The following is a 19,782-nucleotide window of genomic DNA, read 5'->3' as shown; positions in this document are numbered from 1 at the left end:
TAATTAGAAATTGAACTTGTCAGAGAGGGGAGGACCTTTCTGTGGGCTATAGGAAGAAGTCCAGGGGAGCAGGGGGAAAATCATATCCAGAGATGGCCAGGGGATGGGTGTGAGGCAGGAACACGGTTCAGTACAATGGCCAGAGGGCAGCAGGCCCAGTGCTGATGGTTCTAGATATGTGTCCCTGGGCTCCATCCATCTCAGTTCTTGGGGCCTCAGACACAGGGGACTCTCAGTGCTGACCCGGTGCCTGCCCTGAGAGGGCCTGAAGGTAGCTGATTCCTGGAGCCTCTCTAGCACAAGCAGGCCCCAGTTGCTGGCTTCCTATCTGGAAGGTCCTTCTGCATTTCCGGTCAGTGCCTAGGTGGACATTTCCAAGGCTCATTCAGCTGCTTGCTGGGAGTTAATTACTCATCTGAGCTCAGAGAACTTTTGTGGGTGTGGAATATGCTTTCTTTCTTAAATTCTCCCTGAAGACGCATGATGGTGTCACACAACAAATCTCGAAGTCTGAGCTATGCAGCTGTCCTTCTATGATGCCATGTTGATTGGAGGCAACAGTAGGTGGAGATAGTGGCAGGTCTGGACTTGATGATTGATGTTTGACAGGGGTTGGGGAATGGGTAGGTCCCTGGTTTAGAATCAGAGATTTGAGAAACATGAACTTGAATCTGCTCATTCTCACGAGCTCAGCAAGGGCTCCAAAGAGCAAGGGACATGGTTTTCTGTAAAGTCTGGGATGTTTCCAGTCTTTCATTGGCCCTTTTGTCTCCCTGTGGCTTTGGGCAAGTCATTCACACAACCCCGAGGCCTCAGTATCTCATCTGTGTAATGAAAGGGTTGGACTAGTCCCTAAAGACCTCAACAATGAGAGCATATGTATTTTTTATTTGAGTGGGGTCAGAGTTCTTCACTCTGGGTAGCCCCATTCTTTTTCCTTCTCACAGCCAGTATTTCATAAATCTTTACCTCCCCTCCTCTTCTCAGTTCCTTAAACTCAGGCTTCTTCCTCCAACAATATGACTCCAACCCAGGATATCAAGAAACTGCTGCTTACTTACAACTCTAGTTGTATCTTTCTCAAACCCCCAGCAGTGAACACTTTGCACCAGTTTGTCCTTTTCATTTCGTCCTTGGTCATTTTTTGTCCTCCTCTTACTTAGAGAATTGACAAGAGGTCAGTATGACTGCACGCAAGGAAGCAAAAGATGGGCGGTAGGTGACTTGTGTACCGTCAGCTTCCTGGATGGATCCTCCGGGTGTCCCAGGCATTTCCACACAGAGTAGCCACAGCTAAGGGCATACTTTGTCTGCCGGAATCAGTTCATCCTCCCAGATCCCCAGGTACCCTTGGCTCCTCAGCCTGACACTGGACACGCACCTCACCTACGCCCTTGTCCACATCCTTCCAGATCCACCTCCTGAACATCTCTTAAATCTGCCATTTTCTTCTTTTCTTTCCAACTTTTATTTTAGGTTCAAGGGGTACATGTTACCTGGGTAAACTGTGTTTGTTGTACAGATAATTGTGTCATCCAGGCAATCAGCATAGTACCCATAGGTAGTTTTTCAGTCCTCACTCTCCTCCCACCTTCTGCCCTCAGATAGGTCCGGTGTGTATTACTTCCTTCTTTGTGTCCATGTGTACTCAATGTTTAGCTCTCACCTGTAAGTGAGAACATGAGAGACTTGGTTTTCTGTTCCTTCGTTGATTCACTTAGGATAATTGCCTCCAGCTGCATCCATGTTGCTGCAAAGGCCATGATCTCATTTTTTAACAACTGTGTAGTATTCCATGGTGTATATGTACCATATTTTCTCTATCCAGTGCACCATTGATGGGCATCTAGGTTGATTCTATGTCTTTGCTATTGTGAATGGTGCTGCAATGAATGTGCGTGTGTCTTTTTGGTAGAAGGATTTATATTCCTTTGGGTATATGCCCAGTAATGGGATTGCCAGGTCGAATGGTAGCTCTGTTTTAAGTTCTTTAAAAAATCTCCTGACTGCTTTCCACAGTGGCTGAGCTAATTTACATTCCCACCAGCGTATAAGCATTCCTTTTCTCTACAACCTCATTGGCACCTGCTATTTTTTGACCTTTTAATAATAGCTGTTCTGACTGGTGTGAGATGATATCTTACTGGGTGTTTCTAAAAATTAAATTAAATTTTTTTTTGACAGGGTCTCACTTTGTCACCCAGACTGGAATGCAGTGGCATGATCTTGGCTCACTGCAACCTCCACATCCTGGGCTCAAACAATTCTCTCACCTCAGCCTCTCAAGTAGCTGGGACCACAGGCACACGCCACCACCCCTGGCTAATTTTTGTATTTTTAGTAGAGATAGGGTTTTGCCATGTCAGTCAGGCTGGTCTTGAACTTCTGCCCTTAACTGATCTGCCTGTCTTGGCCTCCCAAAGTGCTGGGATTACAGACGTGAGTCATGGCACCTGGCCTTCATTGTAGTTCTAATTTGCATTTCCCTAACACAAATCTGCCATTTTCATTCGTGGTGCGGCAAACTTGTATGTCATTAACTGTACCTGGAGTATTATATCTACCCTGAATGCCTTATCCCCCCTTTCTAAGGACACCTGGGAAAGCCTTCTGAAATCCACACACACTTGAACATCTCCCTGACCTGCTCAAGACTATTCAGATCTACAAAGTAGGTGCCAAACTCTATGCTATGGCCCCAACCACCCAGGCCAGGGCTGTTTCCAACCCAGGAGCCCTCAAGTAATGGTGAAGGATGACAAGGCCCCTGATGCAGAAGAAGAGCCATTTTATTAGATGAGGCACATGGGATGTTACACACACCTGGTGGGAAAGGAGAGGGAGCAGGTTCCTCGGAGAGAAGGCAACTGTGTCATCTTCCAGCACATGGGCCAGCCATCTGTGAGCACTGGGAAGCTGGGCCAGAGGGAATGGATTGAGCAGCAAGAAATAGTTCTGTTGGGGGAAGACCCTAATCAGGATGGAGACTCAAGGTCAGTGAGTGTTACTGGTATTGACTCATCATCAAACTCATGCCCCAGAGGGACAGGAGGAGGCTGAGACCCTGGGCAAGGCATCAGGCCTGGAGTCAGGGCTCTGTGAGCATGTGTTTGAGTGAGTGTGTGTCTGTGTATCCACGTGTACTTGTGTGTGGTGAGTCCACTGATGTGTGCGTATGTGTGAGGGTGCTGGGTGAGAGTGTGTGTGTCTGTGTGTGGTGAGTCCACCGATGTGTGCATGTGTGTGAGTGTGCTGGTGTGAGAGTGTGTGCATCTGTATCAGTGGCCATGTGTCTGGGCATTTGTGTGTGTGTTTCTCTTGGTAGCTGTGTTGCTGTGCTGCCTGCATCCTTCCACCTCTGTCAGCTTTTCTGTGGATTTCTCTGTGCATCCCTGTGTGTACCTCTGTAGATGTTTGTCTCTTTCTCTGGATGTCATTGTCCCAAGCTCCCGTCTGTCTTCTACCAGGAGAAGAACAACCAGCCCCCAAAATCCTGGGGTGTGGGGAAGGGCACTTACCAGCTCAGCAGAGGCCAGCCCCTTCCTGGAAGGCTTAGACCTTGATGATAAACTGTAGTCCGTGGATCAGCATGTCTAAACAAACAAACAAGCAATGAAAAGACAGACGACAGTCATGACCTCAACGTGAAGGAGTCCACATTCCTCAAGGTGGGGGGCCAGGGAATGGAGGCCTCTGGAGATCCGACTCTGTTCAGCATGCTTGGAGGAAGCCAGGCCTCCTTCTACCAACCAGCCCAGCTGTCCTCAGTGTCAGGGCTGAGGCAGGAGACACGGTGTCTATCTCAAAATTATCTGGATTATTCGGGGAAAAATGAAGCCCAAAATAGAGAGAGTTGAGGCCAGAGGGACCTAGTATCCTAGGGTGTGCAGGGAAAAAACTCCTTGGGGGAAGTTGCTGCTCCTGCAGAGAGGGACAGAGGGCTTGAAAGCAGGTACTTACTGACAGTGTCATGTACCAGGGTGATGTCCAAGCCACTGAGAACCTCATTGACCAGAGGGCACACCTGGCCAGGGGCAGAGAGGGGAGTTAGGCAGAGTGACACCCTGGAGCAGCAGAATCCCTAGTGGGGGTTCTCTGGGGAAATTTCCTGTCATTTTTCTGTGTGAAAGTGATTCTAAGCAATCCCACAGATCAATGGTCACACATGCCCGAGGAGAAACTGGAGGCATGAGGGATGTTGTCAAGGGCCCCAAATCACACAACAAGCCCAGTGTTCACCCAGTGACATCACATCTGATTCTAAGTGGAGTCGAGTGCCCTGGTTATAGGAGACACCCAAGCATAGGTTGGAAGACTGTCTGTGGCCATAGAAGGCTGGACAGGGAACTTCTCCAATTTCTCAGAACAAGGGCCAATCCATTTCAGCTTCAGTGTGGATAGGCAGGGCCTGGCCTAGAGCAGAAACTCATCAATGCATTTGGAAAGATGTAAAGAAGAAACATGGACAGATGGATCAATGGACAAATAGATTGATGAATGGAAGTTACTTATCAAATTGAGGGACTTGGACCCACTTAGCTCAGGGCTTTGTTTTAGTGCAAGAAGCTCTAAAGCCTGAGGATCAGGGGATCCCCACCTTGCCTACTTACGTTGCCCTGAACCAACTCAGGCAGGACTTTATTCAAGATCCCTGTGTAGCTGTCCAGAAGACCTTGAATGGGGAGGGGGCCAAGTCTGAAAGAGAAAAGTCATGGGTGATGCAGGGACCTGGAGATGGTGTGGAGAAGTCTCCAGAGGGGGCCACTGTGAACCCCACAGTCTCAACACTCAGTCACTAAAGCCGAGCCTTGTCTATCTACACCCACGTGCAGGCCAACAGCAAGGGTCTTATGGAAAGGGAGTTACATTTGTGTACAGCAGTGAACACACAGGTATGTGTAGGATAAACACATGGTTCTCAGAAAAAGCAGTTGCCAATAAGGCTTTGCAGAGTCCATAAATGAATGGATACTACTTATTATGTAGTTGTCATTATGATCCAATGAGATGACACATGTGAAGCCCAATGTATGTGTTCATTAAAAGTTAACCACGTGGGAAACTTTTGCGTAATAGGTTTGACACAGTCTCCCCATGTGACAGGTAACTGAAATAAATAACCTAGTTAGGATCCATGTCTATTTTACCCCTTACTGGGACAAAGCACTTTCACATCTATTATCTTGGTAGGTTCTATCAATAACTCCAGTGCAGTTCCATATTGCAGATAAGTAAACTTAGAACTAAATTGGAGAAGCACTACCCAGGTTCACACAGGAAGCCCTCTATCCCCATTCTCCTGTAATATGCAGGGCTTAAACTCCAATTTCTTGTTGCTAGATCCAGCATAAAACTGGTTAGCTTGGTCTAAGAAGGAATAAGTACTACTTATCTATCTATCTATCTATCTATCTATCTATCTATCTATCTATCTATCTATCCATCCATCCATCTATCTATTCATCCTTCTCTCCATCAACCCAACCATCTAACCATCCATTCATCCATCCATCCATCCATCCATCCATCCATCCATCCATCCATCCATCCATCCATCTTTCCACGCTCCCTCCTTCCCATCCATTTATCCATCCATCCATCCATCCATCCATCCATCCATCCATCCATCCATCTTTCCACGCTCCCTCCTTCCCATCCATTTTCCCACCCTTTCAGCCTCTCACTCATCTATTCTCTCATTGTTCCAGCTTTCCAATCATCCATCCGGCATCACACCCTGTCATCTCTGGGCAGGATAAGCTGCTCCTCTGGCCTCACCCATCAAGCAGAGAAATTTGCAGGCTTCCAGGGGAATGGGTGCAGTCACCAAGGACCAGGTGGATCCTCTCCTGCTTATCTCTCACAGCCAAGATTTCTGCAGTGATGTCCAGCTTCACAGCCAGCCTCAACAGACTTGCACCGACCAGGGGCCTGCAAAGGAGACAGCCCCACTGGTATCTAGCTCCACCACATTCCAAGGAAGAGGGTTATTTTCTCCTTGCCAAGAATGCTAGCCTCACCTCACTCCATCTTGCCCACAGTTGTACTTATCTCATTTTCTAGCAGGAGAAACAAAGACTTAAGAGGTCAAGTGAGTTTCCCAAGTGACCCAGGGCCACTTAGCATAGCAGCAAATGAGCTGAAGTTGGAGGCTCAGGTCTGTTAGACTCCAATACCCCCGTTATGGTTAACCATGGTCACCAGGATCTCCCTTGGTGAGCCATCCTCTCACCCCCTCTTGGGACCCACTCACGTATTCACTTGGAGCTTTATGCCGAGAGGGATGGTGACGTAGAGACGGTGGCCATCAGGGCTCTGCACAAGGCCAAGTTCCAGCAGCTGGGGGTCAGTGACCTTTATGCTGTCCAGGGAGTAATATTGGAGGGGGAAACATTAGCTCCTCTAGCTCCAAACCCAGAAACCATCTTTAACCTAACAGTACCCATCCCAGAGGTAGAGCTTCCCACCCAGGATAGGGAGATGGGAGGGGAGTCTTGCAGCCTAAGCCACGTGGGTTCTGAGTCACACACCAGGTCTTTTCCAGCCTCTGCCCTGGAACAGATCTGACACACACACAGGGCCCTTTCCTTATCTCCAGTCTATGAGGTATTCAGGACAACAACTGTGTCTGGATTATATTTGCATCCTGTATGCCAGCTAAGAGCCTTACAAAGAAAGTGGCTACTTCATATTAGTTGACTGGATTGATGGGAAGGTGGGTAGTGGATATGTGGGTACATGGATGGAAGAGTAAGTGATTAGGTAGAAGGATGGATAACTGGATGATGGATTGGTCAGTGGATGAATGGATGATGCAGGTGCAACTGGAAGTAAATCTGCACAAACATTTATGGGTAAGAATCACTCACCCTGTCAGGTGGCCAATCACCAATGTTTATCATGGGAATTGAGGAGCAGGAAGTCAGGGAGAGTGCAGAAAGGGTGGAAGGAAACCATTCTCCCATTGTCCTATCTTTCCAACCATCCATCCATCATCACACCCTGTTGTCTCCAGGAGAAGCCAGCCCTGTGACCGCACCCATCAAGCAGGGAGGCCATTTGATGGGTGAGGCCATTCACTGAGCCAGCCACTGCACCAGGTGATTTACACCTTTTCCAGTCCTCACAATACACTTTCTCTGTGGGTTCTATAATCTATATTTTGCAGATGGAGAAACCAAGCACAGAGAGACAGGGTGTCCTGTCCCAGGTCATCCAACGAGTACATTTGAAAATCGAAGTCAAGAAGTCTGTCTGTCTCCAAGTCAGGGAGTGAGACCCTGGGTGGGTAGGATTTTGGAAATGGCTTTGATCCAGTCCTATCCAGGAACCAGGCTCTCCCAGCTCACTGGCATCAAACTTCCATTCTTGCTTTTTGCTTTGCGAGCTCTTGGGTGTCTCATGGGAAACTCCACGTTAGACCTTTCCATGGACATCACACTGTTTTTCATCACATTGATATCATCAAGGTGGGCAGGTTACACTCTCGCTAACATCAAAGGCCGTCTGTGTTCTAAGGGATTTCACAGGTGCAGAGAACAAAATGACCACAGTGTAGTGGGAAGAGCCTTGGCTTTGGAGTTAGGATAGTAGAGTGAGAGCCTTACTCACTTGGCATCACTCTAGCAGCGTGAACACAAGCACCTCTGTGCTTTGGTTTTCCCATTTGCAAACTGGAGATTATTAAATCGACCTCAAAGGGTTGTGGTGAGGATTACAGATGATGCTGGGGCCTCAGGACATGCCTAGAACTGAGGGCATTGCTGGTTTGGGGAGGACTGGTGTCCCTGCCAGACTGGAGATGGGTCTCAGAACTGAGTCCTGGCTCCATCTTCAGGTCGCTCCCTCGCTGCTTCAGGGTCACTGCCTGGGGCTGGCAGATCTTCACCTGGGGTTCCCTGGTGGAGACCAAAGCTCTATTTTAGGACAACTCACTCAATGATGTTGTTCAGGCCAGGAATCACTGACGTCACTTTTCCAAGCAGTCCCCCAAGGAGGCCACCAGAAGTACCTCCTCCAGGCTTCAGGATGTCCAGGAGCGGAAGGTTTTCCAGAATGCCCAACAGGCCCCCAGACAGCAGGCCATTGCTGAGGGCTGGAAATGGGTGTAAGGGTCTCTGGGGGTCAGATCTGACAATTCCAGATCCTCAGGCCCCCTCCCCCATCCAGCCCTGTCCCTCCCCGCTTTGCAGGGTTGGACACACACACACACACACACACACACACACACACGCACATGCACACATACACCCCTGAAAGAGGTTGTCACATACTCACCATTTGTCAAGCTTCCTGCAAGACCTGTGGGACTCAAGGGCAGGGCTGGATTCACATTCAAGGGCAGGGTCTGGTCCAGGGGCACGGGCAGGCCTCCAAACTGGGCCACGGTCTGGGCTAACAGCCCGTAGAAGACAATGAGGCCCCCAGTTTGAAACATCTTTGCTCTTAGTATCTGTGGCCAGAATGACAAGTCCAACATGGCATGGGTATCAGAGAGGAATTTATCCACCACCAGCCCCTGACACCTGGGGGGTGGGGTTGTTTGCTCCCCAGAACGCCAGGGGGTCACTAGTAATAGCTAACACTGCTGAACAATTTCTCCTTGCCAGGCAACAGGCTGACTGCTTTACATAATTTCATCTTCATCACAACCCTAAGACATGAGCACCTGTTACCTGCATTATACAGGTGAGGACCACTGATCAGTGGCCTAAAAAGGAGACAGCCCCACTCCACCACATTCCAAAGAAGAGCGTTTTTTTCCTCCTTGCCAAGAATCCCAGCCTCACCTCACTCCATCTTGCCCACAGTTCACTTGTCTGATTTTCCAGTAGGAGAAACCAAGGCTCACAGAGGTCAAGTGAGTTTGCAGTTGGGAGTTTCAAATATACTCCCATCCCTTCTTGAAACCCACTCATGTACTACCGAGTGTGGGTAACTTTCCCCAAGGTCACAAGTACACAATGGACAGAGGATTAGAAGCTAGAGCCAGGTGAACCCTCGGTTAAATTAAGTAACCATCAGATTTATTCTCCAATCGGGCTTGCTTCAATGGTTTGAATCATTGCTGCTCTTCAGACAAAGCAAATGAGAAGGGTTAAACATGCAAGTGCTGAAGAATTGAACTGTTTTAGATCATCCCTGTTCAGTCCTTTGGCCTGAGCTCAGGCCATGATGGTTGGTGGACACCCTTGAAAGTCACACAATACAGGGGTCGCATGGCCACAGCCACCATCTCATGTAGACCTGTCTTGGGGAATTCCTGGGGCCATCAAAGTCTTCACTGCATGCAAAGAACCAGGGGACCAAAGAGGGGTAGTGACTTTCCCAAGGTCATACAATAAATTGATGGCAGAGCTGTGGTTGAAGGCAGGTCTCCCAACCCTCCCCTCACCCAACACACAAACATGCATTCTATCGTTTTGACACCTTTCTCTTCTCCTTCAAGCTGCCCTGGATGGAATTCTGGTCAACCCCTGAGGTTTGGCTTGCAGACCTCTCACAGGTCTATTTGGCAGCCAGCAAAGTTGTCCAGAGCCAGCACTAGTACCTACAATTTGGAGACAACTGGCGACTTTGTGCAAAATTCCATCTATTGGCTGACTCAGCTAAAGCTCCATCCTTGTGGTGGAAGGCTGGAAATGAAAGGTCTTTGGTCCAAAGAGCCAGTTGTGCCCTTCTTAGGGAGGTAACTTTGACCACAGCCTCTGAATCTCTTTTGGGCAACAGACCCTTTATGAATCCAATGGAAGCTAAAGATCCTAGTCTCAGACAAATGCATCAAAATGTATAAAATTGGGTGAAGAATTTTAGGAGGTTTTTGGATCATCTGTATCCACATTGGTAACCTCAAGCTAAAACTTATGCCTTAGAGGCTTTCATTTACGGCATTAATAGTGCTCATTTCTATATCAATGTTACTGGTCTCTTAGGACAGCAGAGCAAATGGCCATCCCCACATCCCTGACATTGGCCAGGTCTGTTTCTCTTGCACAGCCCCCAGTGAGTGATCTTGAGTACGGTCTGCCTGCCCCACAGGGAGGAGCCTGAGATCCCTGCCGTCAAGGGTAGCAGAGGGGCCACAGAATGGATGGCTCTTACCTGGACTTCTTAGAGGTCTCAGCAGCTGTCCTGGTCTCCTCTCTCTCCCCCACTCACTTCTGCCGAGGAGGCAGCCTCTTTTATAGTATGGGGACGAGGAAGCATGTGTTGGGTGATGGTTTCTAGATAATTGAGAATTCTGCAATCTGGCAGTGTCTTTCAGGGCTCTCCAAAGTAAATAATTGCCAATCACATTAGCAGGTGAGACAGTTAAGCTATTTGGTCGACAAGATAAACAGAGAAAAACCTGAGATGGGATGTTACTCAAGACTTTATGGTTTCCTGAGCGGAGCCAAGGTTGGGGACCCACGCTCCCAAGGTAGCTTGGAGCATTGAAAGGAGCAGCCAGACAGAGCCCAGGAAGGGACCTCAGTCTCATCTCTTGGCCCCTTTCCTCTCCTGCTCTAATTTTTTTGCTCCAATTGGAGGATTCTTTCTCCTAAAATGTCAAAAGAGTCACACTGCGTCCTACATCTGGGGTGTGTCTCCATTCCAGGGCAAGGGTCCCCTGTTTTCAGAGCCCCTATTGCACGTCAGGAGCTCTCTGTCCTCACAAGAACCCTGAGAGGGAGAGGTGACTCCTCCTCTTTTATAGAGGAGGAAACTGAGATCCAGTGGGGACAAGTGCTGAAAGACCCAGAGAGGATGCAGCAGTTAGAATGCAACTGACTGGAGAATGAAAACAACAAAAACAACACCAACAGCAGACACTGGCCGAGCTCCTGCTGTATGCCTGGCCTGCCATGGTGTTCACAGGCAGCATCTCACAAAATCCTCACAACCCTGTACTCCTATTCTATAAGGGGGAAACTGAGGCTGAGTGTGAGGCGAGCTGTCCAGAGATGCACTGCTTGCCTGGGGTGAGACATCCACATTCGGGTCCTCTCCCTGAATCACTGCGCTGAGAGATGAAGGTGCCTCCCCACACTTGCTGGCCATTTTGATTTCCCCACCTGTGAACTTTACGCTTTCATGCTTCCCTTTTTATTTTTTAAATTTTCACTTAATTTTTATTTTATTTTATTTTTTGAGACAGTCTTACTCTGTCGCCCAGGCTAGAGTGCAGTGGTGTGATCTCGGCTCATGACAACCTCCACCTCCCGGGTTCAAGTGATTCTCCTGCCTCAGCCTCCTGAGTAGCTGGGACTACAGGCGAGCGCCACCATGCCTGGCAAAGTTTTCGTATTTTTAGTAGAGATGGGGTTTCACCATGTTGGTCAGGCTGGCCTCGAACTCCTGACCTCAGGTGATCCACCTACCTCAGCCTCCCAAAGTGCTGGGATTACAGGCGTGAGCCACAGTGCCCGGCCGCTTCTCTTTTATGTCCTGGAAAAGTCTTTCCAGGTTCCGAGGCCTGAGGGATCCTTTGGCATCCTGGTCTCTATCCTACCCTTTCTTCTACCTTTCCCTAAATGGAGTAATCAGGCATTTATTTATCCCCACCACTGGGGCCCTTGGAGTCTGTTCAGCAGATGAAAAAATGAAGACACAGGAAGGCCAAGGTCCTGGACCAGTGAGCGCAGCTCTTACCCTGCAAAACCTAACACCTTATAAGCAAAAGTGGAGAGAGAAGGAAGAAATGTGCTTTTATTAAGCACTGACTGCATGCCAGGTGCTCTCCATATTTGAACCTCATCTTCTTCAGGAGTGGTTGGTATTGTTGTCTCTCATACATTGGATGAGGAGGCTGAGGATCAGAAAGGGTGACTGCTTCCTGGGGACACACAGCGAGTGAGTGTTGGAGTCAATTGACCCTGCCACCCTCCGTGTCTGTCTGAGTCCCTGCTAATCAGTGGACCACACTACCTCCCTCACACTAGGCCTTCACTGGCCTGCTCCACTGCTCTCCAGAGTCTGGGTGGTGCCTCCAAGGATTTGGGGCCGTGGCTTTGAACTTAATTATCCATTCAAGGTACTTGCTGGACTCTGCCCACATCTTGTACATGGCAATCATCCTCACAGTGGTCCCATCGTATAACTCTTGCGGGTTGGGTCAGGTTGCTACTATCCTTGTGGGGAAACTGAGGCAGATAAGGCAAGGAATTAGTAGAGTTTGTGCAGCCAGTTAATGAAAGCTTACACCCTCTGGTTTGAGGCCGGGAGGCTGTGTCTGTATTGCAGCAGAAAGTGGGTGAATTTGGGCTCAAACAGCCCTGGTTCAAATCCTACGACCCTGGGCAAGTCAGTCCAGTTCCCTGAACTTCATTCAGTTTCCTCACCTGTAAAATGGGGAGCATAAAATCTGCCTCACAGGGCTATGGGGAGATGATGTCTGGGAAGCTGGTGTGAATCACAGTTCATAAACTCTGGCGTCCACACATCTTTCTGATTTATCTATACTTTACCATTTCAAATGCCATTTTGCTCAGGAACAGAAATGTCCCCATTTCCCCCTGGGGTTTCATGTCTGTGCTAGGGGCTTTGTTTGTACCAAGGAGGCTGCCTGTCCCTGTTTTTGGCTGGCAATATAGGAGACAGCCATGTGCCATCTGCCCCTAGATTGCAGAGACAATGTACTTCCCTCCTGGTGAAAGGTCCCTTTGGATTTAGCATTTACTTTCAACTCCTTTGTAAGACACAGAATTGTTCTGCTGTTCGCCAGTTCCTTGGGCCTGATACAGGACTGTGAGGGGCTGCCCAAGCCCACCTGCCTGGATCCACCTAGACCCTCCCGTTACCCTTCTCTCCCTGGGGTCTCATGCCCTCTTCTGGCTCTGGGAGGGAGTGTGGACACAGACGCCCTCTGTCCCTGGATCCCATACATGTGCCTGGGATTCTGTTCCCTTCATCCCATGCTCAGGTCTGCCTGGGAGCAGCAAGGGACGGAGGCACTATCAGAACTCACCAGAACTATGCTCCTTCCAGTTCTCCTGGACCCTCACACTTCACCAACCCAACATAGGGCATTTTCTAGTTTTGTGGGCAGGAAGACTTGCTTCAACTTCATTGTGTGTATGCTGTTCTCAGACTCTCCTATGCCCTGAGTTTAACAAGTCAAAAGCCAAGACTATAAAAACAAAAAAACTTACAGTAAAATTGACTTCTTTTAGTGGTATGGTCCTTTGAGTCTTACCACATGTATAGGCAGCCACCATCATAATCAGGGTAAAGAACAGTTCCATCCCCGCAAAGGCACTCTCATGGGTCCCTTTACAGTCACACCCTGCCCCCATCTGCTGGCAACCACCTGTTTGTTCTCTGTCACTACCACTTTATCAAAAACCCAGGCTCTTGAAAGTCAAGAGCCTTGTTTCTGCTTCTGTTGAAACTGCCCTTCCTTGTGGCCACAGGGACTGCATGCTCCCTGCCCTGAACAGGGGAAAGGTCTCAGGGCACCAGGAAACAAGTGGAAGGACACACCACGAACATTTCAAGAGGTTTTCCCCACTCTGGTGATGTCAATACCCTCTCCATGTGTTTCTCAGAAACTGTAGGTGGTGCCTTTCCTTCCTGCTTCTCAGGTTGCAATTGTGTTTGGGAGCCTTTGCTCAGGTTGTTTTGTCAATCAAGAGATCCATTTCTGGCCGGGTGTGGTGGCTCACATCTGTAATCTCAGCACTTTGGGAGGCCCAGGCCCAGGCGGGTGGATCATTTGAGGTCGGGAGTTCAAGACCAGCCTGGCCAACATGGCGAAATCCCATCTCTACTAAAAATACAAAAATTAGCTGGGTGTTAGTGGCGCACACCTGTAAACCCAGCTACCTGGGAGTCTGAGGCAGGAGAACTGCTTGAGCCTGGGAGGCGGAGGTTGCAGTGAGCCAAGATCGTGCCGCTGCATTCCAGTCTGGGTGACAGAGTGAGACTCTGTCTCAAAAAAAAAAGAAAAAAAAAAAAGATCCATTTCTTTTTTTTTTTTTTTTTTTAATTGCTCATTCTTGGGTGTTTCTCGCAGAGGGGGACTTGGCAGGGTCACAGGACAACAGTGGAGGGAAGGTCAGCAGATAAACAAGTGAACAAAGTTCTCTGGTTTTCCTAGGCAGAGGACCCTGCGGCCTTCCGCAGTGTTTGTGTCCCTGGGTACTTGAGATTAGGGAGTGGTGATGACTCTTAACGAGCATGCTGCCTTCAAGCATCTGTTTAACAAAGCACATCTTGCACCGCCCTTAATCCATTCAACCCTGAGTGGATACAGCACATGTTTCAGAGAGCACAGGGTTGGGGGTAAGGTCACAGATCAACAGGATCCCAAGGCAGAAGAATTTTTCTTAGTACAGAACAAGATGAAAAGTCTCCCATGTCTACCTCTTTCTACACAGACACGGCAACCATCTGATTTCTCAATCTTTTCCCCACCTTTCCCCCCTTTCTATTCCACAAAACCGCCATTGTCATCATGGCCCGTTCTCAATGAGCTGTTGGGTACACCTCCCAGACGGGGTGGTGGCCGGGCAGAGGGGCTCCTCACTTCCCAGTAGGGGCAGCCGGGCAGAGGCGCCCCTCACCTCCCGGACGGGACGGCTGGCCGGGCGGGGGGCTAACCCCCCCACCTCCCTCCTGGACGGGGTGGCTGGCCGGGCAGAGGGGCTCCTCACTTCCCAGTTGGGGCGGCTGGGCAGAGGCGCCCCTCACCTCCCGGACGGGGCGGCTGGCCAGGCGGGGGGCTAACCCCACCACCTCCCTCCCAGACGGGGCGGCTGGCCGGGCGGGGGGCTGACCCCCCCACCTCCCTCCCGGATGAGGTGGCTGCCGGGCAGAGACGCTCCTCACTTCTCAGACGGGGCAGCTGCCGGGCAGAGGATCTCCTCACTTCTCAGACGGGGCGGCCGGGCAGAGACGCTCCTCACATCCCGGACGGGGCGGCAGGGCAGAGGTGCTCCCCTCATCTCAGACGATGGGCGGCCGGGCAGAGACGCTCCTCACTTCCCAGATGTGATGGCGGCCGGGAAGAGGCGCTCCTCCTTTCCTAGATGGGATGGCGGCCGGGCAGAGACGCTCCTCACTTTCCAGACTGGGCAGCCAGGCAGAGGGGCTCCTCACATCCCAGACGATGGGCGGCCAGGCGGAGACGCTCCTCACTTCCCAGACGGGGTGGCGGCCGGGCAGAGGCTGCAATCTCGGCACTTTGGGGGGCCAAGGCAGGCGGCTGGGAGGTGGTTGTAGCGAGCCGAGATCACGCCACTGCACTCCAGCATGGGTGCCATTGAGCACTGAGTTAACGTGACTCCGTCTGCAATCCCGGCACCTCGGGAGGCCGAGGCTGGCAGATCACTCGCGGTTAGGAGCTGGAGACCAGCCCGGCCGACACAGCAAAACCCCGTCTCCACCAAAAAAATACGAAAACCAGTCAGGCGTGGCGGCGCGCGCCTGCAATCGCAGGCACTGGGCAGGCTGAGGCAGGAGAATCAGGCAGGGAGGTTGCAGTGAGCTGAGATGGCAGCAGTACCGTCCAGCTTCGGCTCGGCATCAGAGGGAGACCGTGGAAAGAGAGGGAGAGGGAGACCGTGGGGAGAGGGAGAGGGAGAGGGAGAGGGAGAGGGAGAGGGCAAAAAGATCCATTTCTAAAGGGCAGAATTGGTTTGATTTTTCAAAGGGCTCTGACCTATGCAAGGTCTGTTCTCCAGAATGTGAGAATGGGATGCAGGATCTCCTCCCCAGGAGAAAAGTCAGCGTGGGGACTGAGTTACAGAGGGTCTTCAGATGGCCTTGGAAGCTCCAGAGAATTCCCAGAGAGCCAGGAACCCCAACTTAGATGAAAAAAATATATATTCTCAAGTAGGGTTTGCTTGAGGCAAGCTCCCCTTGCTTTTGAGATTAATCTTTGCACTTGCTTTTAAAGTGCAAAAAAAAAAAAAATACTACTACTAATGATAAACAACCTTTTGTGAGACACTAGAGCTTTATGCCACCTGTAACAAGCCTGTGGGGAAACTGAGGCTCAAGGAGGGCTGTGACCTGCCCAGGGTCATCTCAGCTGGGAAGAGGTGAAGTCAGACTGTCATCTGGGGCTTCAGTGCTCTTACTTCAAGTGCAAGTTTGCATCACAGTTTTCAGTTCAGAAAGCACCTGCCCATCTTCCCTGGAGTCCTCCCGTTGGTGGAGCGCTTCCCCTGCCAACCCCCTTTCTTTTTTTTCTTTTGAGACAGTTTCGTTCTGTCACCTAGGCTGAACTGTAGTGGCGCCATCACAGTTCACTGCAGCCTCGACCTCCCGAGCTCAGGTGATCCTCTCCCTTCAGCCTTCTGGGTAGCTGGGACTACAGGTGTGCACCACTACACCTGGCTAATTTTCATGTTTTTTGCAGACACAGGGTTTTGCCATGTTGCCTAGGCTGGCCTGAACTCCTGGGCCCAAGTGGTCTACCTGTCTTGGCCGCCCAAAGTGCTGGGATTACAGGTGTAAGCCACCGTGTATGGCCTTAAAAATATTTTATTGTAGTAAGAACACTTAACATGAGATCCACAGAGTTGTTTTTTTTTTTTAACAGTTTCTTTCTTTCTTTTCTCTTTCTTTCTTTCTTTCCTTCCTTCCTTCCTTTCTTCCTTCCTTCCTTCTTTCTTAGTCTTGCTCTGTCTCCCAAGCGGGAGTGCAGTGGCATGATCTCGGCTCACTGTAACTTCTGCCTCTCAGGCTCAAGTGATTCCTCATGCCTCAGCCTCCCGAGTAGCTGGGATTATAGGTGTGTGCCACCACACCCAGCTAATTTTTGTATTAATATTTTTGGTAGAGATGGGGTTTCACCAGGTTGATCAGACTGGTCTCAAACTCCTGACCTCAGGTGATCCGCCCACCTCAGCCTCCCAAAGTGTTGGGATTACAGGCATGAGCCACCGCGCCTGGCCTTAACAGAGTTTTAAGTGTACAATACAGCATTGTTAACTGTAGGCACGATGTGGTATGACAGATCTCTAGAAATGCTTTGTTGCACTCCCTCTTTGAGCCTCAGTGTCCTTGCTTATGTCATGGAGCTAAGGACATCCACCTCCTAGGGCTGCAGGAGGGCTACAATTTGGGGAAACACATGTAGCTCCCAGCCCAATACCTGGCACAGAGTCAGTGCCCAGTAGTGGGAGGGCATGGAAGTTATAAAGCTCAGAGGGGCAGAGCCAGGACTAAGGTTCTGAATATTTGGGGCTGCATTTGGGCCTTAAACCGTCCCCCAGTGTGAACCCCAGTATCCTAATAGAGGTCCATTGTCCAACAAGCCCTTCTGGGAGGAAATGTAATGAGTCCATGCTCCATGAACCTTAAAATGAAAACAGAATGTCAGAAACCCAAGGAGGTCCCTACAGGAAGCCCTGCGCCAGCCCAGGAAGAGTCAGGAGGAAGGCAGACAAAAGCTGCCTTCACCAGTGAACCAGGTAGCCTTGTTGGGGACCAGGCCTGGCCCTCCTGTGTTTGCTCTTTGAATCATGAGCAGGAAGAACCCCACAAGCTCACAGCTGGCAAGGAGAACACTAGCGTTTAGGGTTGCAAATCCCTGATGAAGCATTTCGGATTAGGGAGCTTGAATTGAAAGACAGAGAAGCGAGATTCTCCTGCCCTATTCTCATCTCTGAGCTGTTGACATTTCCTTATTTGAGCTTGTCAGTCCCACTGAACACATATTTCATCAGCCCCCGCTTGCGTGTGTGCATGTGTGTGTGTGTGGTGGGGTGAGGGGTGTTGGAAGGAAGGAAGGGAAGACCGGGAGGGAGGATTCACAGTGGTTTAGAGTGTGGGCTCTAGAGCTGGCTGCCTGAGTGCAGTCATTGTGGCCATTTCCTTACTGTGTGACCTTAGACAAGTGACTTTATTTCTCTGAGCCTCAGGCTTCTCATGCATAAAGTGAGCTGAAATTTTGTATCTGGTGGGGTTGCTGGGAGGCATTGATAAGATGCTGGATGTAAGCTCTGAGCACCAAGAATCTCTGTATATAACAAGTGCTTAATATGTGCTACTGTGATTAATATGTGTGTGTTATTTTCCCTTGATTTCTCAGGTTGCTTTTTCAACTCTTGGTTGGAGGAGAGTGGGAATCCATATTTAATAACTGAATAGTCAAGAGTCAAATCATTAACAATGGATTAATTGACATTTTTTTTTTTTTTGAGATGGAGTCTCACTCTGTTGCCCAGACTGGAGTGCAGTGGAATGAACTTGGCTCACTGAACCTCTGCCTCCTGGGTTCAAGCAATTCTCCTGCCTCAGCTTCCTGAGTAGCTGGAATTACAGGCACCTGCCACCATGCCTGGCTGATTTTTGTATTTTTAGTAGAGATGGGGTTTCACTGTGTTGGCCAGGCTGGTCTCAAACTCCTGAGCTCAAATGATCCACCCACCTTGGCCTCCCAAAGTGCTGGGATTATAGGTATGAGCCACTGTGCCTGGCTGGATTAAGTGACATTTAATAACATTTCCCATGAACCCATCACATGTGAAATACACTGCAAATGGTTTTTCATGGCTTTACTCCTTACAAACACCCTGCATTATAAATACATATATGGACTTTTTAGAGAGACAAGGTCTTGCTCTATCACCCAGGCTGAAGTGCAGTGTTGCAATCATAGCTTACTGTAACCTTGAACTCCTAGGCTCAAGCAATCCTCCTGCCTCAGCCTCCCAAGTAGCTGGGACTACAGGTGTGTGCCACTACCTCCAGGTAATTTTTCAAGCTTTTTGTAGACATAGGGTCTTGCTGTGTTGCCTAGGCTGGTCTTGAACTCCTAGCCTCAAGCAATCCTCCAGCCTCAGCTTCCCAAAGTGTTGGCATTACAGGTGTGAGCCATCACAACCGGCCAATATTTTTATTGTCAAAATTGTTAGAGTACATTACACATAAGAAAAATGCGTATAGGTAAATAGCTCAATGAGTTTTCAGAAACCAAACATCCCTTCCCATACCCAGCACCTAGATCAGGAAACAGAATGCTATCAGCTCTCCAGAAGCCCCCTTCAATGCCCTCCTAGCATCTAACCCTTGCTCCAAGGTAACCACTATCTTATCTCTGGCGGCACAGATTAGTTTTGCTGTTTTTGGACTCACATAAATGGGAGATGCAACACATGCCCTTTTGTGTATGGCTTCTTTCATGTAACATTGTGTTTATGAGATTCATCCACGTGCTGTGTGCAATTGTAGGTCATTTCCATCACTATAGAGATTCCAGTGGGTGCCCGTCCCACAAGATATCTGCCCATTCTATTTATTCATTCTTTTGATGGGCATGGGAGGATGTTGAGTTTGGGGTTATGATGAACATTGCTGCTATGAGCTTCCTTGCCTTTTGCTCCACACGTGCATGTATTTTTGTTGAGAATACACTAGGTAGTGGAATTGCTGAGTTGTAAAGCAAGCCCGTGTTTAACTTTAGGAGATGCTTTATAAAGTGGTGGTAGAATTTATCTCCCACCAGCAGCATGGGATGGCTTCTGTTGCTCCACGTCTTGCAAGATTTCTATTCCATTTCGCAAATGATGAAGACCGAAAGGTAACAAGCTTTGTCTCAAATGCAGCTAGTGGATCCTAAGACTAGAATCCATCCACTCATTGAGCCATAAATATTTACTGAGCACGCACTCTGTGCCAGCTGTATGCTGGGGCTGGGATTCATAGGTCACCATGCTGCATGGCACCTACACCCTCATGGAACTGCCAGTTGGGCTGAATTGAAAGTGAGCTCAGATGTGTTTGTGCCCATGGTTTCACTTTTCCACTCTCTCACCCTTTCTGTACACCCTCTTGGAGCCCAGGAGTATTCTT

At 49.5% G+C, this 19,782-nt stretch overlaps 1 protein-coding gene across 1 annotated transcript; it reads right to left on the bottom strand.

Annotated features, from left to right (window-relative positions):
* Nucleotides 1-3,299: 3,299 nt before the first annotated feature.
* Nucleotides 3,300-8,452, bottom strand: BPIFA1 (BPI fold containing family A member 1). The gene is made up of 7 exons (XM_004062001.5): nt 8,278-8,452; nt 7,936-8,095; nt 6,254-6,361; nt 5,779-5,931; nt 4,611-4,695; nt 3,961-4,024; nt 3,300-3,593 (listed from the first exon to the last, which is right to left on the bottom strand). The coding sequence occupies exons 1-7, from the start codon at nt 8,435-8,437 to the stop codon at nt 3,553-3,555; spliced, it is 771 nt and encodes a 256-aa protein (XP_004062049.1). The 5' UTR covers nt 8,438-8,452; the 3' UTR covers nt 3,300-3,552.
* Nucleotides 8,453-19,782: the final 11,330 nt, after the last annotated feature.

The sequence above is a fragment of the Gorilla gorilla genome, chromosome 21 (genome assembly GCF_029281585.2).
Source record: "Gorilla gorilla gorilla isolate KB3781 chromosome 21, NHGRI_mGorGor1-v2.1_pri, whole genome shotgun sequence".
NCBI lineage: Eukaryota > Metazoa > Chordata > Mammalia > Primates > Hominidae > Gorilla > Gorilla gorilla.
Note: the sequence above shows the minus strand (reverse complement) of the source record. Positions and strands in the feature narration are given on the sequence as shown.

Coding starts and splice junctions, on each gene's coding strand:
- BPIFA1 (XM_004062001.5), bottom strand. CDS start 8,437: ATGTTTCAAACTGGGGGCCTCATTGTCTTCTACGGGCTGTTAGCCCAG. Junction 8,096..8,277: donor TGCAGGAAGCTTGACAAATG/GTGAGTATGTGA, acceptor ACCCATTTCCAG/CCCTCAGCAATGGCCTGCTG. Junction 5,932..6,253: donor ATAAAGCTCCAAGTGAATAC/GTGAGTGGGTCC, acceptor TCTCCTTTGCAG/GCCCCTGGTCGGTGCAAGTC.